Here is a 26,217-nt window from a genome sequence, read left to right on the forward strand (position 1 = left end):
AATTGCAATTGACCTTCCACTCTCCTGGCAATAGTGCACTTTTTCTGTTATTGTTATGTGCCTTCAAGTTTAACTTATGGCAACCCTATGAATTAGCGACCTCCAATAGCATCTGATATAAACCATCCTGTTCAGATATTGCATGTTCAGGTCTGTGGCTTCCTTTATGGAATCAATCCATCTCTTGTTCGGTCTTCCTCTTTTTCTGCTCCCTTTTGTTTTTCCCAGCATGATTGTCTTTTCTAGCGAGTCATGTCTTCTCATTATGTGTCCAAAGTAGGATCACGTCAGTTTCATCATTTTAGCTTCTAGTGACAGTTCTGGTTTAATTTGTTCTAACACCCAATTTTCTGTACTGATTCTGTTTATTGAATTGATTGAAAGCAGTTCTAAACTATTTTATATTTTAAGAAATGTTCAAGTGGGATACAAAAATAACATAAAAAACAATACATCAGTATTAAAAAACAGCATATCCTCTTTCAACAAGCCTTTTAAATAGAGACCTTTCCATGTCTGCATCTGTGCTGGAATTGCTTTTTAAGATTTTTTTTTTAAAGATCTTTTTGTTTTGTCTTAACATGTTTTAAAGTATTTTGTTTTTAAGATGTTTTTAAGGTACTTTCGGTGTTTTTCTTTGCTGCCCTGGGAGGAAGGGCAGGATATAAATTTAACAGTAAATAAATAGAATATGTATTTTAAAAATTACAATTTTTGTAAAATGCAACAGAAGCATAGGAATGGAGGAACCGCCTACACCAGATTTTCTCCCACAGATCATTTGAAAATCCCTGAGGGTCTTGGCAGACCCATTCACAAGTTTTCTGCCTGATGTAGCAATTGTACTGCACTGTGCTAGATGCTGTATGATTTTTAATTGTATTTTATTGTATTACATTTGCTGTGGTAGAGAAAGTGTTTCTGTGTAATGAATGATACAGTGATTGCTCATCAGGATCCTGTGACACATTAACAGCAGAAACGTTGAACATTCTGTTCTGTAGCATGTATTGTGAGTTCATAGAATCATAGAATAGTAGAGTTGGAAGGAGCCTATAAGGCCATCGAGTCCAACCCTCTGTTCAGTGCAGGAATCCAAGTTAAAGCATGCCTGACAGATGGCTGTCCAGCTGCCTCTTGAATGCCTCCAGTGTTGGAAAGCCCACCACTTCCAAAGGTCAATGGTTCCATTGTTGTATCGCTCTACTTTTAGTTTTTCCTGATGTAAATCTGGCTTCATAGAATCTTAGAATTGTAGAGTTGGAAGGGGCCTGTAAGGCCATCAGGTCTGATTCCCGGCTCAGTGCAGGAGTCCAAATTAAAGTGTACCTGACAGGTAGTTGTCCAGCTGCCTCTTGAAGGTCTCCAGTGTTGGAGAGCCCACCGCCTCCCTAGGTCATTGATTCCATTGTTGTACCACTCTATTATTAGTTTTTCCTGATGTTCAGCGAAATTTGGCTTCATGGAATCATAGAATCGTACAGTTGGAAGGGGCCTATAAGGCCATCAAGTCTGACCCCTGGCTCAATGCAGGAGTCCAAATTAAAGCGTACCTGACAGGTGGCTGTCCAGCCTCCAGTGTTGGAGAGCCCACCACCTCCCCAAGTCATTGATTCTATTGTCATACTGCTCTAACAGTTAGGAAGATTTTTTCTGATGTTCAGTTGAAATCTTCCTGTAACTTGAGCAAGCTGAATAATAATTTGCAGGGATGGTTTTGTTTTACTCTCATGTCTCCTGTCAAAGCTTTGTGTATGTTTGTGTTAGTCACCTGATGCCCTGCCCACCTGTCAAACGTGGCCCATGGATGGGTGGGTGGGATTAGGGCCCAGCCGGATCTACTTCCCCACCCCTGATAAAAAAATGTAGAGATCTGGTTTGGTGTAGTGTAGCACATAGGCCTCTGAACTGTGGTCCATGTCCACCTGTTGATTCATGGTTGAAGATGGGGGACAGCACATCTGTCGCGTTAAATACTCATATTGATTTTTGATTATATTTTTATTGCGTCTTTTATTTCTTACATTGTATTTTACTGTACCACAATTTTAATTCCATGGAATTAAACTACAACAGGCACAAAAAAACATTCAGGGCTCTGCCGAGACCCTCAGCAATTTTCAAGTGGTCCGTTGGAGTAAAAGTTTGGGGACCACTGGTGTAGCGGCTAAGAGACTGAGCTATGAAACAGGAAGTTCCTGGCTGAAATCTTGCCTCTGCCACAAACTTACAAGGTGTCCTAGGCGAGCCACTCTCAGCTTCTGCCCCTTTGGGGTCAAAAGGGAAAATCTGTCCATCATCTCTAACCACTAATCATGCTGATACCCACTGGGTGTGTTGCTGAATATTAATGTGGCAATTCAGCCAGAGCTAACAGCAGGGCAGCGTGAGGTTGTAGATACAGTTAGGGAAGAGAAGCAAATGGGACTGCAGCCAAGTGACAGAAACATCTTTAGAAATCCCAGTGTGCAAGCAAAGGGGTGGGTGAGTGAGTCTCTGGAATGGTGCTTGCAAGTAGGCCTGTTGTGACTGGGCAAGTTTTGCTCAGGGCCATTAATTCCTAGGAAAACAGCAATTCTGGGAATTCAGAGTTGGGGTGCAATGGCAACTTCCTGAGATTCCTATGCATTTTTTTAAATGGGGGATTTTTCAGGGAAGATGTTCTCCCAGGTTTTGGACAGCTTAAACCAGATGTCCCCAGCTTAGCGTTTTCCAGATGTTTTGGACTACCAGCTCCCAGCAGCAGCAGCTGTTGACCATGTTGGGGAAAGCTGGCTTTAATGCTTCTTTCAGATTCGGCAGAATTGGGTCCGGAGGACAGGAGCAGCTGCATATTTTGTGTTCCTAAGAAAAACAATTCCTCAAGTCGGTTCATGTCAGCTATGAGGCACAGATCCTGGCATTCACAGAGACAATCACTATCTGGTGAGCCAGGAATTTCCTAGGTAATCCTTCTCTCATTGATTTGCCCACTGAGGATATTGTAGAGGATTCTGGGATACAAGCAGGTCCTGCAGCAAAACGTTGTGTGGGTTGCCGCTGTTCAGAGTTCCATCCACCCACTTTTCCGTTCCACGGCCCCTCCCAGTCATCGGTATTTTTTCTGCCAACTGTCAATCAACATTTCATGGTTCTCGCTGACCTACTTTGGGGCAGGGGATAGCTTTACATTTTTATATATACTTCTGCAAACCCTGAGGCTTCTCCAGCTTGCTGTTACCCTTCTCTTGTGCATGGATAGTTCTGTTTGGACTCCATAAAGTTCCATGCACAGAGAATATATTAGTGAACCTAATATATACAGTGAAGATGTTAGACCCTGTAACCCTCTAGAGCAGCCTTTCCCAACCAGTGTGCCTCCAGATGTTGTTGGACCACAGTCCCCATCTTTCCTGACCATTGGCAATGCTGGCTGAGGCTGATGGGATTTGTGGTCCAACAACATCTGGAGGCGCACTGGTTGGGAAAGGCTGCTCTAGAGGTTGCCAGACTCCCATCTCCCATCATCCCTGACTGCAAGACTGGGGCTGATAGGAGTTGGACAGCTGGGAGGCCACAGGTTACCTGTCCCTGGCTTATGGCATTTCTGTCCTTGCAGGTATGTGTTTGGAATTAAACGTCCCTGAAATCTTTGGAATTCCATGCTTATCCCTTGGACTACGAAGCAGAAAGAACCAGTTTCCAACTCACCAGCACAAGGTGTGAAATAGGAAGGAAAAATATTGGACCTGCTCTCAGGTTAACCGTAAGACTAAGATCTAAGAATCCTTTCATACGTCCTTGTTAGGGATGACTTGTGCTCACGACGCTGTCGGGGCAGTTATACACAATCTCACCTTTGAAATCTTTCTGTTCCGCCAGGCTTATGCAGGCAATTAAGAAAATGTGTTTTGCAATAGTTGATTTCTGTTTTTACAGTATTTTTAATGGTTTTTACTGAATGGGTATTTTTTAAAAACTCATCGTAAACCACTTTGTTTTTTTAAAGGAAACAGCGGTGTACAAATATATTTATAAACAAATAGAAATAAATAAAATACTGTTTGCACCTGCAAACATTTTGGGACAGGCGTATTGCTTCATTCCCAGTCCGTGCATGTCCTGTAACTTCCTGCTGAAATCCTGTATCTTTTAATGCCACAAATGGTCTGGTTTGGTGGCTTTTTCCCCCCCTTCCACTTTCGTTGCACAAGAGTGCCCCTTCAGATCGTAGTGATGCATTAACATTGGGGGAGGTCACAGAACAGCTAAACAAGCAGGATGATGTGTGGATGGTGTGGGCTGGCCCCATGTTCAAAATATTTATTTCTCATCTAAGAGTCTATACAGTATATGTATTAAGCTTATGTGTAGGATATTATATGTCCAGATATGCAGAGCTCCTTGTAGCTTTAAAAAAAGGTAAAAAGGGAAAGGTTTTTCTGCTCCCCACTCCTTTCTTAGTTCTGGGCAGTCTGCCAAAGTACTGATAATGGTTGCTGTAAACCGCCCAGAGAGCTTCGGCTATGGGGTGGTATACAAGTGCAATAAATAAATAAATAAGTAAAATAAATAATGGCACATAGCTCCCAGCTGCAGCTCCCTGTGGACACGTAGGTGCCAGAGGAGGAAACTCCTTATATGGCGTGGACAACACTTGTTTTTGGTAAAACTGACTAACTATTATGATAAGGTCCCGTTTGCTGACCCTGGCAGGCAGCACAATGAGGCGTTTGCTGTCTCAGAGAGAAGGCAGATGGTAAGGAGATAAGAATTCTTATAAAAGGGAGAGAGGTTTCTGCATTCAGGATCAGTCTTACAGACTAATCCAATGTGCTGCCATGCTGCTAGCTGGAGGTTCGAGGCTTGCTGTCTACAAGGCTGAGATCATTCCATTTCTTTCCAGATAAGAGAAAGAAATGTGTTGGAATATGCCCTGGGAAATGTAATTTCTTTGAAAACATGACTTGTTTGCAATGTAATTTGTATAATGTATCAAGTAATAGAACCTTATACTTTTATAAACTATGTTAACTGTATACTGCTATGTATTCTGATATATAAGCCTAATAGATAATCCTGAGCCAGACTATATAAGAGAGCTACTGGCTAAGGCCACTGAAGTGTTATGAATGCCATTATGTGCTTGTAACCAGTCAGGACTTTGACCCTGACCTACATGGTTCTGATTCACTGGCTATGGCCAGAGACTTATGTGTGACTTGTATATGTAAAGAAATGTGTAATCAATAAGTATAAAAATTCTTCCACTGTTGTACTCCCATTATTTTCCCCAAGATATCCCTAAACCTTAGTATGGTCTTTGATGGGGCCTTGACTGTAGTTTGCCTAGACAGATCTAACTGCTGGCAAAGACTGCGGAAGTTCAGGTGATCACAACGTCATATAAGTTTTCTGTGTAGATACGAACTAGAGGAGTATGCAAGAACCCTCAATCCTGTGTTTGTACAAGAACGAGATGGTTCGAGGCCATTTCAACAGTCCAGTAGAAATCCACCACTAATTATTATTTTTGCATCAACGACATGTTGGAGAACACATCTGCAAAATATACCCTCACCAATCTAGAGGGGCTCTGAGAAAGGAGGGGGGATGTCTGGTCCTCCAGACATTGTTGGCTGGGGGTGATGAGAGTTGTAGTCCAACAATATCTGGAGGGCCACATGTTCACAGGATGTTCTAACACACGGTTTGTTCTGAAAGAGGCTTGGCCTGGCCTCTGGAGTTCTTGTTGCCCTCAGATGAAGACAGAGCCTCAGATGAAGATAGGGAAGTTACCTTGTACTGAGTGAGACCATTGGTCCAACTAGTTCAATGTTTCCCAACTAGTGGGCCACCAGATGTTGTTGGACCACAATTCCCATCTTTCCTGACCATTGGCAATGCTGGCTGAGGCTGATGGGAGTTGTGGTCCAACAACATCTGGTGGCCCACTATTTGGGAAAGGCTGAACTAGTTCATAATCAGTGGTGGCTAGTGGCTCCATGTCAATGGGGCAGTGGAATCCGCTCTTGGTTTTAGTCCAAATTTTCAAGAAGCTAGCACCCCAGACAGCTCCTTGAACGTCTGGACTAAAACCCAGAGTGGATTCCACTGCCCTACTGACAGGGAGCCACTAGCTGCCACTGCTCAGTATTTACACTAAATGCCAGTAGCTCCCAAGGGTTTCAGGCAGGTGTCTCTCTCAGCCCTCCCTGGAGACGCCATATATTGAACCTGGGATCTTCTGCATACAAGACTGAGCGACGGCCCTTCCCCTGAATGAACTGAGGTTGCTTTCTCATGCTAGGTTTGTGGAATGGGAGGCAGCTGCTTCTCTTTTTTCAAAGGTAACATCAGTAGCTTGAAGACCAGTGGAAAGACCCCATTGTAGCCCCAAGACCAGTAGGAAGTGATTACATTGCAGCTCTCCCAAATGGCAGATATTGCTTCTCAAGTACTGGGGGAGGGGGCAAACCACTAGTTAATCCAAAAGAAAACCATAATTTCCACTTTCTTTCTAGCTGCTCTGGCTCTAATTTATCTGATTTAGCTTGACCACTGTTGCCCACGCACTGGTAACCTCCAGGCTGGATTACTGTAATGCACTTTATGTGGGGCTGCCCATGAGGTTGGTCCGGAAGCTGCAGCTGGTGCAAAATGCAAAGACTGCTCACTGGGGCAGGGTATTGCCAACATGTCACCCTGCTGCTGAAAGAATTGCACTGGTGGCCCATTTGCTACTGGGCCAAGGTTCTGGTTCTGGTGTACAAAGCCCTGTACAGCTTGGGACCAGGATACCTGAAAGACCGTCTTACCCTTTATATACCCAGTCGATCACTGCGCTCTGCAGGTGAGGGCCTCTTGCGGATACCATCTTATCAGGAGGTCCATTCCGCACAACAGAGGAAGCAGACCTTTAGTGTGGCGGCACCTACCCTGTGAAATTCCCTCCCCTTAAATATTAGACAGGCACCATCTCTGCTATCTTTTTGGCGCCTTTTGAAGACTTTCCTCTTTCAACAAGGCTTTTAAGTTGAGACCTATCCCAGTCTGCACTAAAGCTTTTTTAAAAAAATTGTTTTAATGTATTTTAAGGTCTCTTTATGATGTTTTAAAGTGTTTTTAGCGTTTCTGTTTGCCGCCCTGGGCTCCTGGTGGGAGGAAGGGGGGGATATAAATGAAATAATAAATAAATAAATAAATAAATTAGATAAAATAATTATGATTCTCCCGGCTCTGTAAAACTACTGCTTTAGGGCCTGAGAATCCTTGGCACTCTGGGCGCAATTTGGAGTTTGGATGTTCTTTTCAAACACCCAGCAAGTATTGGCCTGACCACTGTTGCCCACGCATTGGTAACCTCCAGGCTGGATTACTGTTATGCGCTCTATGTGGAGCTGCCCTTGAGGTTCGTCCGGAATCTGCAGCTGGTGCAAAATGCAGCAGTGAGGCTGCTCACTGGGGCAGGGTATTGCCAACATGTCAACCTGCTGCTGAAAGAATTGCACTGGCTGCCCATTTGCTACCGGGCCAAGTTCAAGGTTCTAGTTTTGGTGTACAAAGCCCTATACAGCTTGGGACCAGGATACCTGAAGGACGGTCTTACCCCTTATATACCCAGTCGATCACTGCGCTCTGCAGGTGAGGGCCTCCTGCAGATACCATCTTATCAGGAGGTCCATTCCGCACAACATATGATGTTTTAAATTGTTTTAAGCACTTTGTTTGCCGCCCTGGGCTCCTGCTGGGTGGAAGGGCGGGATACAAATTAAATAATAAATAAATAAATAAGGAGTTGAGGAAAATGTAGAAAATTTATCAACAGCTTGCTCAAAATAATTTTCCAAGCTGTGTACAATTTTTTTTTTAAAAAATGACTAAAATGCACGAACCAATTAAAAACAAATATACATAAAATCATCATTAAAAACAAAGATAAAAATCAATAAATAATTTAAAACAAATATAAATCATTTTTTAACATTTTGGGTTGCGTCAATATACTTTTTATGAAAGTGCGGATTATAAATACTTCATTTTTTAAAAAAAATCTAGAAAGTTTTCAGCAGATGCCCAAAACAGTATAGTGAAGGCATCTGTCTACTGTCAATAGGCAGGAAGTTCTAGAGCACAGATGCGGCCACACTAAAATAATGACTCCTTGCAAGTGCAGAATGAGCATTGTGTGGCATTTGTAAACATTCAAGTTCTGCAGATCACAGTGATTAAATAGGCATGGAGGGGGCATGGCAATCTTTTAAGTAAGCCATCAAATACAGTAACGAATTGCACCCCATCTGGTCACTGATTCCAGGCCATCAAAGACCAGTTTGAATTAAAAGCATCTTATATGACTTCTGGAGGGAGCCTAGGGTCAGGTTTGGAAACTGTCCCTTGGGGAATGGGATTTTACAGTTGACCTTCAAGATTGTGCCAGTACACACACTTATGGTTCTGGTGATGCACAGGTGGTAAATGTTCAAGGATGTTGCTAGTCCCTGGGATGGGACTATTGTGCTTTAAAAAAAAAAACCTTTTAAGTTGCTTTTACAGTATTAACAACTACAAATATAAACATCCATGGTATGACATATTATGTGAATTTGTGATACGTGACAAATAAGAGTCTTTTTCTCTCTCCTGTAACAGAAGACGTTCTAAGATTCGAGATAACATGGCTTGTATTTTTATCTTTCATCCCAGCAAGTCTCCTAGAGTAGCTGGGGCTAACAATCTGTTTGGTTCAGTTCTGGCCCATTGCACAAACCCATACCATTGTCCATAAAAGTTGTCCTTCCCATTGTCTTGTTGTGATGCTTTTTTATTTTCTCTGACAGTTTTTCCAATACAGCATGTTGCCATAGTAAGTGCAGCCATTCTTTCATTGTGCTTCCTGTCTTGTCTAGACAGCAGCACGAGAGGGACGATCACAATGTTATCTTTACATCTCTTAGTAGGAAATGTCAGTGTTTTGTCTATCAGGCAGTACATTCCGCACAAGTGTTGTGCCCTATCCTTTGGAATTCACTCCCCTTAAATATTAGAAGAACAGCTGGAATAGCACAGTGGGGAGGAGAGCCTGGCTGGGAGTCCAGAGTCTGTGAGTTCAAATCCCCGCTCGTGTCTCCTGGGTGTCAAGGGCCAGCTAAAGATCACCCCCACAGTGAGTGGCTCAGGGGTTACGTGCCCTGCCTCTGTGCAGCCGTGGGCAAGCTGCAGAGTCCCAAGGAGCCCAGTTGCCCCCCAGCTGGCAGTTGTAGACAAGGAAGGGGCTGGCTTGTGCAGCTGTGGCAAGCTGAGCAGGCCCTAGCCACCTGGGGAGGATTAGCCTCAGAAGAAGGCAATGGTCAACCCCCTCTGAATACCTCTTACTATGAAAACCCTATTCATAGGGTCGCCATAAGTTGGGATCGACTTGAAGGCAGTCCATTGCCATTTTCAAATATTAGAAGGAGCTATCTCTGTTAACAGGTGCAACTTTTCCTGCTGTTGCAAAACTATGATGGGACAAGCAAATGTTCCCAACATTCTCCCATCCGTAGGCACTTACTGTAGGTAAAAGATCTCTGTTCCATGTATGGAATCTTGTGACGCTTCCTCTAACTGTCTCAACTGTTGCTCCCAGTGCTGGTTTGAATGTCTGCCCAAAATCCTCCTCTCCAAAATAGGGAGAGGTGCGGTGTGGCAGTCGCATCAGCTTCCCACCAGTGGAACTTCTTTCTCAGTGGGCACTCTGATGTGTGTGCCAGCACTGAAAATGCCTATGGAGGCACGTGGCACTCTGACCTTTACACCTCCCGAAGTTCTACAACAAACAGTGACGTTCCATTGCCCAGCTGCTTGAGGCAATTTCACCGCTGTGGGCTTCTGTAACCCAATCGCTATGTTGCCAGGTGACTTTTGGTTTGATGATGATGATATGGGCTCTAAATCTAGGCGGGTCTCAGTCTGGAGACTGTCTGGACAGGAGACTTCTGGAACATCTGCAGGAACTGTTCTGAATTTCCCAAAGAGAAATGAGGCAATAAATCCTAGAGTTGTATATAGGAAGCTGTCTTACACGAACTTGGATCTTTGGCGTAACTAGCTCAGTGTTATCTACCTTGACAGTAGACTTTCCAGGGTTTCAGGTAGAAGCTTTTCCCATTTCAGCCTGGAACTGCTGAGGATTGGACTTGGGACCTTCTGCGTGCAAATCAGATGTTCTGTCACAGAGCTGCAGCCCTTCCCATTTGGCCAGTCAAATCATGTTTTTCTTCCCCTTTAAAAAAAGCATTAACTTCATCGGGAGTAACAAAAAAAAGATACTTTTAGCATAACAGGTTTGATGAGTCGTTAATTTCACAAATAAATCTATTGTGGAGTGGCACAATTTTGATACTTTTTTGTTACATTACTTCTGAAAACAATAAAAAATAGTTTTAAAAAGTCCTCAGACAAATGAGTTTACTTATTGTGAAAAAATGAAATCAGTGATATATGTGTACACACACCAGAGCTTGGAAAAGTTACTTTTTTGAACTACAACTCCCATCTGCTGGGGCTGATGGGAGTTGTAGTTCAAAAAAGTAACTTTTCCAAGCTCTGACACACACACACACACACACACACTATATCATCTCTATCTTATTTGTCAATCAACAGTTCACTGAATAGATTTGGTTTTGTTGTCTTGGAAATTGCAGGGTCAGCCTACCGTTAAGGACAAATGAAAACGAAACTAAAAGAAATGAAGCAAACTGAAAGTAAGTATGTTGGCAAGAAAAGGACGTTTTTGAAAGGCCTTGTTGGTTTTACTAAATATAGGCACATTTCATTGTGACTGAATTCAGCAACGAGGCTATAGAAAACACAGGTTACGCTTCCATCACTGTGAGATAAAGTTACACTGGTGACAATGAGACCTGTAATAACCTTATCCGGAGGTTTTATAGGCTAAATTGTGGTGGATATGTGGCTCTTAGCCTAATTCCATGTGGCCTTCTAGAGTTCAGACCTCTGGCAAGATTAGTCTGTTCCTCTTTCTGCCCCCGCCCCCTGGGCAGCTTGTTGGATGGATGCAGTGAGAGAAAAGAGTTGGCAGAAAGAGAAGAAAGGGGTGGCTTTCTCCATTTGGCTCAACACTTTTTTTTTACCTTTTTTAAAAGGGAATCTGGATAATAAACATCTGTCTCCTAAATTGATATATGAAGGGGAAGAGCTGCCTGAGGCAGTGCCTTGGCGCGCACCCCAGCGTTGCGCCAAGTGCGACGCTAACGTCGCACTTGGAGTCATCTTGGGGTTGTCTTGGAGAAAAGACAATGGAAGAAATGTTTATAGTGCCATTGGTTATAGAAGATGGGGTTAGGTGGGGAGAAGCACAATGGGACATTGCAGAATATTTTTAGATATTTTTATAATTGTTAGGTTTGTTTTATTCTGTTATTATATTATGTACATTGTTGAGATTTATTGTTTAGTTATGTTTATTTAAAATGTGATGTATTGTTTTTCCTTTTAATTATACCAAATATGAATTGTATATTATATATTGTATATTGAATTTTATGATCTAAACCGTCCAGAGAGCTTCAGCTATGGGGCAGTATAGAAATGTTGTTGTTGTTATTATTATTATTATTATTAGTAGTAGTAGTAGTAGTAGTATCACCATCATCATCAATAATAATAATAATAATAATAATAATGTAGGCAGCTTTGCCCAACAGCTTCATGTAATATTTGACAATATTTGAATGTGCTCAGTATATCAGCTTACGCATCACGAAAAGGAAAATAAAAATATAATATCTTAATACATATACGCATGAATGCACATGTAGACCTAGACCCCCTCCAGACATCCTTTTAATTGTGCATTCATGATAATTTGTGCTCAGGGCCGGCACCAGAGGGTGGCCAGGTCGGGCCTTAGCCAAGGGCCTCTACGGTCCACAGGGGCCCCTGAAGGGCCTCTCCTTAGGGTGAGAGGGTACCACTCCTGTTCCACGATCCGCAGCAGATTGCCGAGAGGGAGCTCCCAGGCACCCCCCCAAATATAGTCAGTGTAGGCTTCAATAAGCCCGCATATACGCCCCACCTACGTCTCCTGGTCCTGTGAATGACATGCACGCTGCCCACACATGCCTGCCATCAATCAATATGGCAATGTGGAATTCCCTAAGGGGCTGATACCCCCACTGCCATCTTGGTTGATGGTAGGCATGCACACAGTGCACACATGTCTGCAATCAATCAAGATGGCAACAGAGGCATCCCTATGGGGCTGACTACCTTGCCGCCATCTTGGTTGATGGTAGACATGCTCACGCAGTGGACACGTCGTTCACAGGGACAGGAGAGGTAGGTGGGATGTGCAGGCAGGCTTATTAGTCCCACGCTGCCTGTATGGTGAGTTGGGCTACAGCATCGCAGACCTGGGGCAGGCTAGTGCCCAAAGGCCCAGTCATGCCTGGTGCTGGCCCTATTTGTGCTCATCATGTTATTGGGATGATTATATGTGATCCCACTTTCAATAATGTTTGCGCTTGCATGTTTGGGGGCAGACACACTGCTTCATTTCCAATCAGTGTCTGTCCTCTGTAACTTCTTGCAGGAATCCTGTCCCTTTTTATGCCACAAATGTTTCAGGGTTTATTTGAGCCCCTCCAGACAGCAGTAACGTGATAACATTACTGGACAGAGAGAACCTCGCTTCAGTTGTTCATGCTCTGGTAACCTCTAAATTAGATTACTGCAATGCGCTCTACGTGGGGCTGCCTTTGAAGACGGTTCAGAAACTGCAGCTCGTACAAAATGCAGTGGCCAGATTGATAACAGGGACCCGGCGGTCTGAACATATAACACCGATTCTGGCCCGCTTGCATTGGCTGCCTATATGTTTCCGGGCCCGGTTCAAAGTGCTGGTGTTAACCTATAAAGCCTTATATGGTTCGGGACCACAATACCTGATGGAACGCCTCTCCTGATATGAACCTACCCGTACACTACGCTCAACATCGAAGACCCTCCTCCGGGTGCCTACTCATAGGGAAGCTCGGAGGGTATCAACAAGAAAAAGGGCCTTTTCAGTGGTGGCCCCCGAATTATGGAACAATCTTCCTGATGAGGTACGCCTGGCGCCAACATTATTATCTTTTCGGCGCCAGGTCAAAACTCTCCTCTTCTCCCAGGCATTTTAGTATGTGTTAAAAATTGTTTTTTAACTTTTTTAAGAATTTAAAAATTTTAAAGTTGTTTTTAAATTGTCTAAATATGTGGTTTATTTGTATTTGATGTATGACTGTTGTGAACCACCAAGAGAGCTTCGGCTATGGGGCGGTATATAAATTTAATAAAATAAATAAATAAATAAACATTGGATGCATCGCAGACCAACTGATAAAGAGGAATGCTGTGTGGATGACCCAGTAGAAATCCATCACTAATGCACTATGGGCAGGTGCCCACCATATATTTAAAACACATGCCTTCCCACCCCCAAATATCATGGGAACTGTAGTTTATTAAGGATGCTGGGAATTGGTAGCTCTGTGAGGTGAACCATAGTTCTCAGGATGCAAGAAAACAAAGGAGAAAAGGGTGCTCAGTCTCCCCCCCCCAGTTTATTATAGCTGTTAAATGCCCAAGTGCTTGGGTGGTATTTAACACTAACACATACATGCATCCAGGTCTGTGCAGATGAACCCACTGGGCTAAGGTGTGGGGCTGATGGTAGTCCAACAGATCTGGAGGGTGTCAGGTTGGCAAAAGGCTGTGCTAGATGTTTTAGGTGGTATTCAGTGCTAGTCCTACTCATAGTAGACCCATTGAAGTTAATAGACATGACTAACTTCAGTTCATTAATTTCAATGGGTCTGCTCTCTGAGTAGGACTTAGTTGAACACACAGTCCTTTACTGTTTTATTATGGCATGTGTATTCTTTTTAAAATTAATCTTAACCACATTGGGTGCTTCTGTGTCCACAGTAGAGAGCCAGCCAGGATTCAAATGTCATCATGTATCAATGATGCAAATAAACTTGCTCCTAGTCCAGACCTGGGTAGGGATGGGATCTGTTGGCCGGTGCCAGTTCAAAAGCATTCCATCGACCTAACAGGCTGGCATCGATTCAAGTTTGTTCTTTATCCGCTAGCCGTTCCTTTTACAGATCTGTGTTTTTATTCGCTCAGGAAAAAAATACTGATATTAATATCAATATTTTTAAAGGAAATATTATTTTAAAGAAAATAAATTATAATTCTTACAATCAATATTTTAAAGGTGGATTTTTTTTTAAAAAAAACTGTTTTCACAAATAGCTGTGGAAATTTGCTACATTAAAATCCTGTCCTTAACAATTGAGAATATGCAAATTAATGGAAAATTCGGTACCATATCCGAATTGGGTGGAATTCTAACACCTCCCTAGGCCTGGGTGCTTTCAGCACATTGGAGGTGGTTTGTCACTACCTTGGGCAAATGGGAAAAGATGGCCTCTTGCCAATTGGCTTTTCTCTCATTTCCCTATTATCTCTCATTATCTGGCTTGTATGGTAAGGCTTTTTTACATGTGCTACACGGGTGTAGTCGTCCAGGGTCTTAGGGGATCTTAATCCCCTTACTTTTTTGGGAACAGGGTCCAGCAGGGTCCCTCTGTATCTAGCATCCTATGAGCCAATCAGTATGAAAGGGGAGTGTGTTAGCCACTGAGAAGAGTCTTCTGATATGCTTCCTTGTCCTTTCCTGCTAGTTGGAGACAGAGTGAAAGGAGGTGAGTCAGCCGCTGAGAAGAATCTTCTCAGTAGCTAACATTCTCCCCTCTCATGCTTATTGGCTCCTAGGAGCTTCTGTTGTTGTGGATCTCATTCTCAACAAGGATCTCATCTCAACCCAGCAGCAAAAAAAGGGGGTGGCGTAGCTTGAACTGTCACTAAGGGATCCTGCACTTCTGAATTTGCCACTACACTACTGATACCACATAATATTCATTCCACACTTGCCAGAAATCTGTGGCAGCACCTGTCCTTTGGAGCTGTACATGATATGGCAGGTACCTTTGTTGTAAATGTTTCTGACACCTGCTGAAAACCTTTTTCTTTAGACAAGCCTGCCTGGATGTGCAATTTTATTATTTAAGTTTGTTTCTAAAACCTGTCGATTATAATTTTGATCATTTCATTATGTCTGCTTGTGTTGTGGCTATTTCTTAATGAGTACTTTATACAATTTCATGCAAACCGCAGAGATTTCATTTTTGGATTGAATGGTATGTAAATCTTGGTAAATAAGTAAAATAAAAAATAAGTACATGAGCAAGGATGCTCCCAGCTCAGATTTTACCTCAGCCATGAACTGGCTAGCTGACCTTAGACAAGCCACTTTTACGGTCAGCAGCAGACCTACCCAGCCATCTACAAGGAAGGGACACTGACCTACCTTACAAGATAGTTGTTAAGGATTCCTGTGGTGCTGCCCATGGAACTCTTTTGAATATGCAGGAAGTGCTATATAGATGCTAAATATTTTTCTCTCTCCACCCCATGCAGCGTTGGCTACTTTCTGTCCCTTTTAGGGCCCCTCTCATTGCCTCCTGGGCTGGCTCCGGGTTTGAGGGGCACCTGGCAACATGCCCTCTGAGGGGATCCCTTCTAATTCAGTGTCCTTCAGTGGGCTTGTCTGCTCCTGGCAGCAGGTATCAGTGCTGTGCCTGCCGTTTAATTACCCACAATGTCCCTGATGTGATGTTGCTCAGGGGATCTGTGGGAAATTAAAATGGCGGCTGCCATTCAGATTCCCCACAGTGTCCTGTAAGCATTGTGGGTAATTAATGGGGTGGGCAGCAGTAGTGTAGTGGCAAATTCAGAAGTGCAGGGTCCCTTCATGATAGTCACAGCCACACCTCCTTTCCAGTTTCCCTAATCTCTGTGTCATCTCGAGTCCACCCTCGGCTACAACAGACAGGCCTAGGAGCCAATCTGCATTGCTGTGTGTTAGCTACAGAGAAGAGTCTTCTCAGTGACTGGTTAGTCTCCTTTCACTATGATTGTCTCCAATCAGCACAATCTAAGGACAAGGACTCAATGGCTAACACGCTCCTCTTTCATGTTGATTGGCTCATCCATAGGAACCTGGCTGGAACCCTACACCCAAAAAAGTAAGGGGTCTATGACCCCCCCATGGCCCTGAATGGCTACACCCTTGGTGAGTAGCTCACTGACGTAGCTGCCTGGTGCAATGTCAGCAGTGGCACCTAACAGCAGAGGGTGCGCAAGACATTTCACCCCCTACTGCTGTTTCCATCGCCCACCTCTGTGGCTGCCTTTGGGACCACCTTGGCCCTCTCTCCCTCTGAGGAACGCAGGGTGGTATTTAACAGTAGTCCTTCTCCGAGAAGACCCCTTGAAGTTAATAGATATGACAAATTTAGGTTCATTAATTTCAACGGGACTTAGTTAACTGCAACCCATAGGACCCTTTCCCAGAATAGGGATGGGAAGATCTGTCCATTTTGATTCACTCTCTTTCTCATTTTTCCAGTCTTACATTCAGTTCTCCACATTTTTGCAGCAAGTTGTGATTTCTTTTTTTAAAATCCTCATGAACATTCCCCAGTATTTTATTGCCATTTTCTCCTAATAAACACATTTTTAGGCAGTTTTGACTTATATACACATTTTTGCAAGCCATTTATTGTTACATAATGCGTTTTATGCATGTTGACTCACATGTTCATTTTTAAGCCCACTTCCCCCAATATGTGCATTTTTGTAAACATTGGTTGGCGAACTGCATTGCAAAATTCAAATAAGTGCAAATTTCGAGGGATGGCTGTGTTTTGGTTCTCAGATTGTTTCGGAAAGTGTGAACTTTATAAAGTCTCGCTCATCCCTACCCCAGAGTGAGATTTCGCGAGCAAGGAGGTCTTGGAGATGCTTGGGCCACAGCCATTTTTCCGTAGTTGACAAATACTGTTCAATGCTCAGAGATTTTTGAAATATTACGCAGTACATAAAAGCTTTTGAAATAAGCAAACAAACAATATTTCAGTTTACAACTGTGAAACTTTAAACGGTGCTCCTGCCCAGGGCCATGCAAGGCTTCGGTCTGAGGACGCTCGAGGAATAGGCAAGTGATCTGGGCAGCCCTTCTGGAGCCTTGCAGTTGCAGCAGAGTCACAATGGTGGTGGCACTGTTAGAGTCCTAGGGAGCAGGTGCTGGGCTGGCCAGTGGCAGCAGCCACCCACCCATCCAGCAAAACACCAGCAGGCAGCTCTGCAAGCAGGCAAGGCTACAGGCTCAAGGCAGTGGCGGATGTATTGGGGAGTGGGGAGTGGACTGATCTGCCAACCTTCCCAGTCTACCACCTGAGGAAAAGGGCTCAGCTTGCCAAACGGATGGACCGGCCCTGCCTGCCTGACTGCCAGGATGCTATGGCCCTGAAAGCTGCCTGAGGATGCTTGGTGCTGCTGACCTCTGCCTTTATTCCCAGCATTGTGATGTCTGTTTGCTGTAACCAGCCTTTATCTGCATGGCCCACAGTTGTCTCCTCTGATTGGCAAGCTATTCCCAGGGTCTGCGCCAGGCTTTCTACTGGAAATCCTATAACTAGAGGCTGAAATCCTTTAACAGGAGTGGAATCTGTTGAGTATGCATTTCTGAATGGGTTTCTCTGTAAAGGTATTTGTAGCCTGAGAGACGTGGATCAGGTCAGTTTGTGTTGGAGGAAGGGCGGGATATAAATCAAATAAGAAAGAAAGAAAGAAGCGGCTTGCTGAGCAGGGCAGAGCTAGCTATGCTAGCTACCTGGCAATGGGTCCCTGTTGCTTATGGAGAGGGAGAGAGGGTGGGCTGGTCGGTGTAGTGCAAATGCACCAAGGAAAAATCTGGTGCTCCTGCCAGTGCATTTGTATCATACTGACTTTGCTGCCCCCTCTCCCTTCCGGTAAGCAAAGGCGACCCACCTGCCGGGCAGCTAGCACAGGTAGCTCTGCCCCACCTGGTGATGGGAACTAGAGTCTCCATTCCCTTAGTGTCACCTTGGATCTAGTTGTATCAGCAAGTTCTTGCTGAAGAGGTGTCCCTCTGCGAGCTCCTCTTCTGATTGTCATCAGCAGCTGGGGAACTGGGTTTGTCCAGCCCTTCACAGGCCACTTTCTCAGGGCTGCCCACCTGTCAGACATCTGATGTCATATGCAATTGATATCACCGTCCAGTGCAAGCCCCGCTGGGATCAACTCCTCCCCCAGCTAGGGATGGAAACATCTGCCAGCTTCATTTCTCTCACTTTCTAATTTTTCCAGTCTTAAATTCAGCTCTCCACATTCCTGCAGCAATCTGCATGTGTGTGTGTATGTGTTTTAAATCATCATGAAAATTCTCCAGCATGTTAGTGTGAATTTCTTCTAATAAACACATTTTATAGTCAGTTTTGACTAAATGCACTGTTTTACAAGTCATTGCTCATCATATAATGCATTTTTGCATGTTGTTTTTACTCATGCATTCATTTTTATGCATACTTTCCCCATAGATCCATTTTGTAAACATTGTTTGGTTAGTGAAGTGCATCACACAATTTGAATAAGTGCCAGGGTAGACAGACAGCTGTGTTTCGCCCATCAGAGCTCCTAGTTGGAGCCATTCCCTGGCAAAAAGTGAGCCTTGTCATAGGCACAGCGTTTAAATTAAGTGCAGGAAGCAAACCCTGCTTTTGGCATTAATTTTAGCAGCCGTGCCTTGAATTCAAGCTGTGGCTGGAAAGGTTCTTCCTTTGTAGCCCTTGCCTGAATGGCTACTTGCCGCAATGGCTGTGTTCTGCCTTCACTGTCCGAGGCGGTATGCTTCTGAATACCAGTTGCTGAAAACTGCAAGAGGGGAGAGTCCTCTTGCACTCAGGCCCTATTTATAGGCTTCCCATTGGGGCACCTGGTTGGCCACTGTGAGAACAGGGTGCTGGATTAGATGAGCCCCCTTTGGCCTGATCCAGCAGGGCACTTTTTTTTAAATAAAGTTTTTATTAAAGTTTTACTGTAACAACATAATCCTGTAGACCCCTCAAACTACAGGGGTGACCGTACAACGTTAACATCAAACATAAACAGTACATTTGGCCAAATCAAGTATCTCTTCAATTACAACTTGCTTATTTCTTCAGTCAATGCTTTCTCTTAGTGAAGAAAAGGAGACAAAAGGGGAAAAAAGGGGAAAGGGGAGAAAGAAGGGGGGAGAGAGTAAAGTATTTATATAAATATAAACAGAGAGGGAAAACGAAAAAAAAGAGGAGTATATTCAAATATACAAACAGGAGCATTATACAAGAACATCCCTAAGACAACAAATGTAACCTCTCCATAAGGAAATATGCTTTACTGAAGGGGGTACAACATTTGTATAACAGCAGGGCACTTCTGGTATTCACGGGGAGGGAAGATTTGGAAGTTTTTCCTTTGAAGTTTGAAACATATTATATCGGAATTATATCGGAAGGACAGGGAAGGACGTATTGGTGGCGGAGTCGCTCTATACGTGAAAGAAGGCATTGAATCCAGCAAGCTCGAAACCCCAAAAGAGGCAGACTCCTCCACAGAATCGTTGTGGGTGGTGATACCATGCCCCAGGAGGGACTTAATACTGGGAACGATCTATCATCCCCCTGATCAAAATGCTCAGGGAGACCTTGAGATGAGATATGAAATTGAGGAAGCATCGAAACTAGGAAATGTGGTAGTAATGGGTGACTTCAACTACCCGGACATAGACTGGCCGCATATGTGTTCCAGTCATGACAAAGAAGCAAAGTTTCTAGATATTCTAAATGACTATTCCCTAGACCAGTTGGTCATGGAACCGACCAGAGGGATGGCAACCCTGGACTTAATCCTCAGTGGGGACCAGGACCTGGTGCGAGATGTAAGTGTTGTCGAACCGATTGGGAGCAGTGACCACAGTGCTATTAAATTAAACATACATGTAAATGGCCAATTGCCAAGAAAATCCAACACAGTCACATTTGACTTCAAAAGAGGAAACTTCACAAAAATGAGGGGATTGGTAAAAAGAAAGCTGAAAAACAAAGTCCAGAGGGTCACATCACTTGAAAATGCTTGGAAGTTGTTTAAAAACACTATATTAGAAGCTCAACTGGAGTGCATACCGCAGATCAGAAAAGGTACCGCCAGGGCCAAGAAGATGCCAGCATGGTTAACGAGCAAAGTCAAGGAAGCTCTTAGAGGCAAAAAGTCATCCTTCAGAAAATGGAAGTCTTGTCCGAATGAAGAAAATAAAAAAGAACACAAACTCTGGCAAAAGAAATGCAAGAAGACAATAAGGGATGCTAAAAAAGAATTTGAGGAGCACATTGCTAAGAACATAAAAACTAACAACAAAAAATTCTATAAATACATTCAAAGCAGGAGACCATCTAGGGAGGCGATTGGACCCTTGGATGATAAGGGAGTCAAAGGTGTACTAAAGAACGATAAGGAGATTGCAGAGAAGCTAAATGAATTCTTTGCATCTGTCTTCACAGTGGAAGATATAGGGCAGATCCCTGAACCTGAACTAACATTTGCAGGAAGGTATTCTGAGGAACTGAGACAAATAGTGGTAAAGAGAGAGGAAGGTCTAGGCTTAATGGACAATATAAAAACTGACAAATCACCGGGCCCGGATGGCATCCACCCGAGAGTTCTCAAAGATTCAAATGTGAAATTGCTGATCTGCTAACTAAAATATGTAACTTGTCCCTTGGGTCCTCCTCCGTGCCTGAGGACTGGAAAGTGGCAAACGTAACGCCAATATTCAAAAAGGGATCCGGGGGGATCCCGGAAATTACAGGCCAGTTAGCTTAACTTCTGTCCCTGGAAAACTGGTAGAAAGTATTATTAAAGCTAGATTAACTAAGCACATAGAAGAACAAGCCTTGCTGAAGCAGAGCCAGCATGGCTTCTGCAAGGGAAAGTCCTGTCTCAGTAACCTATTAGAATTCTTTGAGAGTGTCAACAAGCATATAGAGGTGATCCAGTGGACATAGCGTACTTAGACTTTCAAAAAGTGTTTGACAAGATACCTCACCAAAGACTTCTGAGGAAGCTTAGCAGTCATGGAATAAGAGGAGAGGTCCTCTTGTGGATAAGGAATTGGTTAAGAAGCAGAAAGCAGAGAGTAGGAATAAACGGACAGTTCTCCCAATGGAGGGCTGTAGAAAGTGGAGTCCCTCAAGGATCGGTATTGGGACCTGTACTTTTCAACTTGTTCATTAATGACCTAGAATTAGGAGTGAGCAGTGAAGTGGCCAAGTTTGCTGACGACACTAAATTGTTCAGGGTTGTTAAAACAAAAAGGGATTGCGAAGAGCTCCAAAAAGATCTCTCTAAACTGAGTGAATGGGTGGAAAAATGGCAAATGCAATTCAATATAAACAAGTGTAAAATTATGCATATTGGAGCAAAAAATCTTAATTTCACATATACGCTGATGGGGTCTGAACTGGCGGTGACCGACCAGGAGAGAGACCTCAGGGTTGTAGTGGACAGCACGATGAAAATGTCGACCCAGTGTGCGGCAGCTGTGAAAAAGGCAAATTCCATGCTAGCGATAATTAGGAAAGGTATTGAAAATAAAACAGCCGATATCATAATGCCGTTGTATAAATCTATGGTGCGGCCGCATTTGGAATACTGTGTACAGTTCTGGTTGCCTCATCTCAAAAAGGATATTATAGACTTGGAAAAGGTTCAGAAGAGGGCAACCAGAATGATCAAGGGGATGGAGCGACTCCCTTACGAGGAAAGGTTGCAGCATTTGGGGCTTTTTAGTTTAGAGAAAAGGCGGGTCAGAGGAGACATGATAGAAGTGTATAAAATTATGCATGGCATTGAGAAAGTGGATAGAGAAAAGTTCTTCTCCCTCTCTCATAATACTAGAACTCGTGGACATTCAAAGAAGCTGAATGTTGGAAGATTCAGGACAGACAAAAGGAAGTATTTCTTTACTCAGCGCATAGTTAAACTATGGAATTTGCTCCCACAAGATGCAGTAATGGCCACCAGCTTGGATGGCTTTAAAAGAAGATTAGACAAATTCATGGAGGACAGGGCTATCAATGGCTACTAGCCGTGATGGCTGTGCTGTGCCACCCTAGTCAGAGGCAACATGCTTCTGAAAACCAGTTGCCGGAAGCCTCAGGAGGGGAGAGTGTTCTTGCACTCGGGTCCTGCTTGCGGGCTTCCCCCAGGCACCTGGTTGGCCACTGTGAGAACAGGATGCTGGACTAGATGGGCCACTGGCCTGATCCAGCAGGCTCTTCTTATGTTCTTATGTTCATCTGACATTATATCGCCTCAAATGATTGACAGGTGGGTGGCCCTGCCCACCTTTCAAGAGTAGCTCTCTGAGGGTGGGCTAGATCTGGATCCAGCCCACTGACTGGATCCAGTTCTACACTCCTGGGTTAAGGAAAGGTCATGCCTCCTTCTCCCATCCCCCAGCTAAGGTTGGGTTTTAATTTAAAATCATTGTGGGGTACTAGATCCCTCTCTGGGGAATCAAGGTGTTTGCCTCCATCTAACTGTATAAAATGTAAATGTAGTGCCTTCAAGTCAATTCTGACATGGCAACCTTATGAATAGGGTTTTCATGAGGCTGAGAGGCAGTGACTGGCCCACGGTCACCCAGTGAGCTTCATGGCTGTGTGGGGATTCGAACCCTGGTCTCCCAGGTCCTAGTCCAACACCTTAACCACTACACCACACTGGCGGTATATTTGGAAGTAAATCGAGTAGTACAAATATGCCCCAACTCTCCAGCTGTCTTTCCTCGCAAAGGAAGCGACTCCGGCAAGCACTGACCCTAGGGCATCTCGCCACCTAGGGGAAAGGAAGGTGTTTTTTGCCACCTAGGGGAAAGGAAGGAGATAAAGTGTGGAGTTGGAAAACACTGGAAAGCGATAATGTGCCGTTTGAACAAAGGGGGGAATAAGATAGTGGTATGTGTTCATTAAAGGACTGGCTATGTCAAGGACAGCACAGGCACAAATTCTGTAAGGGTAGGCAGTGCTCAGTTTTCATATTTAAAACAAAATGTCCCAAACCATTTTAAAGTCCTCCTGTTTTGGCGCTGGAACCTCCTCGTCTTCACCTTCATCGCCAGGTGGGTAAAGTTGCATTGCATCCCTGTAAATACCCCTGAAGTACTCCTGTTAGCTACTGGTCTAAGGCAGATTCATAAATGAATTGTTACTCTGTCATAGTAGATGAGAACTGCTGACTCCTATGGAGAAACAAGCAGTGATACAGAGTGTAAGCAAGGAGCAAAGCTCCCTTTCTGCTTGTTTGGGTTTTAAGTTGCTTTTTTTTTTTAGTAGCGTGGGGTGTCTGATGAGGAATTTGTGCAGGTGGAAAAACTGCTTTTAAAAAACCCTGGGGAAGTGCCTGTATGCCACAGAAACGAGATTCGATTTGGAGGCCTCTTGGAAGTCAGCACGACAGAACATGATGTGCTACTGTTGCTTATGCCATTCCAGGTGGAGTTCATATATGCAGGATGTGCGCTCAGTTCCACCTGAAGCATGAGGTGATTTATTCACACCCTCCTAACTTGGTAAGTGAATATCGACTGCTCCTTGTCCAGAATGTAAAGGTGCCAACGCAAGAGTTAAAAACAGCTCATTGGACCTAGCAAACAGTTTCAGGGCAGCCAATGCAAGACTTTAGTGGGCCTTCAGTGCTTGCCAGCCCCCTTCCCCCACTCACAGCTTGGCTGCCGCCTCCCCTGCCACTTAAGGATGAGGGAGAAATCGGATTCAGGTTGCATTTAAAGCTGAATCTATCAAACTTTCCAAAACAATATCAGAACCGAAACACAGCCATCCTTCAAAATGTGCACTTCTCTGAATCTTGCAATGCAGTTCGCCAACCGAATAATGTTTACAAAATTGCATCAAATGAATCTATTGATGAAAATCACAGAGTGAAATGCATTTTGTTAGGTGAAAGTGCTTGCAAGAATGTGCTCAACAGCATACAAAAATGTGCTTATCGGGAGAAATTCACAGTAAAAAGCTGAAGCATTTTTGTAAGGATTAGAAAGAAGGCAAATTGCTGCAGAACTGAATTTAAGATTGGAAAATGAGAAATTGAGAGAACTGATGACTCATCTCCATCTCTTCCTGATGGGGTTGCTGCTGCCACTCACCCTGTCCCCCTAGCAGCAGGTGCTTTGGACGGGAGGGAGATGCACCCATTACTCAGCTCTGACCTGTGGTTGAGATGCCTGCCATCTTCTATTCCCCCGAGTGTCATGCCCTCTGACAACATTGGGCACTGGAGTTGGGGGAGTCTAAGGGGGCCACCACCCGCCAGAGACTGGAGTGACAGGTCTGTTCCCATCCAGATGCATCACCCGCCGGGTAAATATGTAAGAGGACTGGCAGTGCCAGCGGGCAGTGGCACCAGGCAGGGACCCTGATGGTAGGCAGCCAGTGCCAGGGGTAGGAAAGTGAGCAACATTAGTTGTGGGCCCTTGAGCGTCAGGGCCATTGGCAGACACCTGACCATGCCGTCTACTGACGCCACCCCTGAACAGTCGCTTATGTGCGGTGTTTGATATATGGGAAAGCATATATATGGTTTCTCTGCTATGTGGCTAGCTTATGTCTTGACTTGTGCTGACCTTGCTTTGTCAGGCAGACAAATCCATGGAACTGAGAGGTTCTGCCAGGATGAGTAGATCAGGAACTTGAATGGCATGTGAATGTAGAAACACATTCTGGGAAAATTGGTCACCTTTTATAAAATACTGTCATGATAATCATTGTCTCTTGCAGCGGTACATTCAATTTTTATTTTTTTCTAGAAGAAACATTGTAAATGTTAATTTATATTTAATTTATTCAGTTGTGTAATATAGTGATGACAAGCAACTATTTATTGTTTGGACTGGAGTTTTGTTCATTATTGTTTATTGCTAATAGTTGTTAATTTAAAAAATGAATACCGTAAAATGCAAATGATTAAATGGAACAGGAACCTTTGAGATGAAAGGCTGCGTAACCCCTGAGAGTCAGCTGATGAGAGGCAAAGAAGGTGCACCTTGCACAGCTCCTTAAAAGTTCGGACTAAAACCTGGAGCAGATTCACTGCCCCACCAACATTGGAATCACCAGGCTCCAATGCAACCAGACAAGGAGACTGAATGGGTGTTTGCTTTTGGCCTCCATTTATCTGGAGCAGAGCTTGGAAAAGTTACTTTTTTTGAACTACAACTCCCATCAGCCCAATCCAGTGGCCATGCTGGCTGGGGCTGATGGGAGTTGTAGTTTAAAAAAGTAACTTTTCCAAGCTCTGATTCTGGAGAATACTCAAGGCCTTGCTGCTTTCCTGTTGGTCACAGCTGAGTGGCGTGGGGAGGCTCTGCAAATCAGCTGCGATCGGGCCACCTAATCACTCCCAGAGCAGAGATGTGTTGCCCCCTGCTGGTAACCAATCAGAAGGCTGCAAGGGCTTGAATGCTATTGAATAAATAAAGGAGGCATACACACCATGCATTTAAAGCATATGACTTTCCCTAAAGAATGTTAAAGGTGCTAGGAACTGTAGCTCTGTGAAAGGGAAAACCACATGGCCAAAAATCCAGTAACTCCCAACACAGAGATGTGACAGCATCACTTGCTCTCAGAAGAGGATGCCGGATGTTACATTTGGGCAGGAGTCCCTACTCTTCTAATTGGGAGACATGCTTTGCAGGTGGAAACACAGGATCTGGTGCATGTGTGTGTGTGTGTTAGGGATGGGTGAGAATTTCAATTCAATTCACATTTCAAGCAAAATCTATCAAATTAGCACTTTCCAAAACAGTAAGAGAACTGAAACACAGCCATCCTTTGACAGTTGCACTTATTTGAATTTTGCAGTGCAGTTTACCAACCAAACAATGTTTACAAAAATGCATCTATTAGAGGAAAGTGTGCATAAACATGAATATATAAGTGAAAATAACATGCATTATATAATAAGAAATGGCCTGCAAAAATATACACATTAATCAAAACTTCCTACAAAAATGTGTTTATTAGGAGAAATTTGCCCTAAAAAGCTGGAGGATTTTCATGAGGATTTTTTGTAAAAAAAAAATTGCGAATTGCTGCAGAAATGTGGAGAACTGAATTTAAGACTGGAAAAATTAGAAACTGAGAGAACCGAAATTGACAGGTTTTTCAATCCATGCGTGTGCATGTGCTCAGTGAGAGTGGGGGA

General features: G+C 43.8%; 1 protein-coding gene and 1 non-coding gene across 2 annotated transcripts in view; both read left to right on the top strand.

The window, feature by feature from the left end:
* TSGA13 (testis specific 13) overlaps positions 1-26,217 on the top strand; it is a 45,057-nt gene that overhangs the window by 1,344 nt on the left and 17,496 nt on the right. The window contains exons 2-5 of the mRNA XM_061640331.1: positions 2,794-2,945; positions 3,599-3,699; positions 10,668-10,727; positions 23,487-23,563. Coding sequence (XP_061496315.1) covers positions 10,691-10,727; positions 23,487-23,563 — 114 coding nt within the window. The 5' untranslated portion in view covers positions 2,794-2,945; positions 3,599-3,699; positions 10,668-10,690. The remainder of the gene's footprint in view (positions 1-2,793; positions 2,946-3,598; positions 3,700-10,667; positions 10,728-23,486; positions 23,564-26,217) is intronic.
* Positions 10,763-10,897, top strand: LOC133363534 (small nucleolar RNA SNORA1). The gene has a single exon (XR_009757701.1). It is a non-coding gene; the product is annotated as a small nucleolar RNA SNORA1 (small nucleolar RNA).

Source organism: Rhineura floridana, chromosome 8, assembly GCF_030035675.1.
Source record: "Rhineura floridana isolate rRhiFlo1 chromosome 8, rRhiFlo1.hap2, whole genome shotgun sequence".
Taxonomy (NCBI): Eukaryota; Metazoa; Chordata; class Lepidosauria; order Squamata; family Rhineuridae; genus Rhineura; species Rhineura floridana.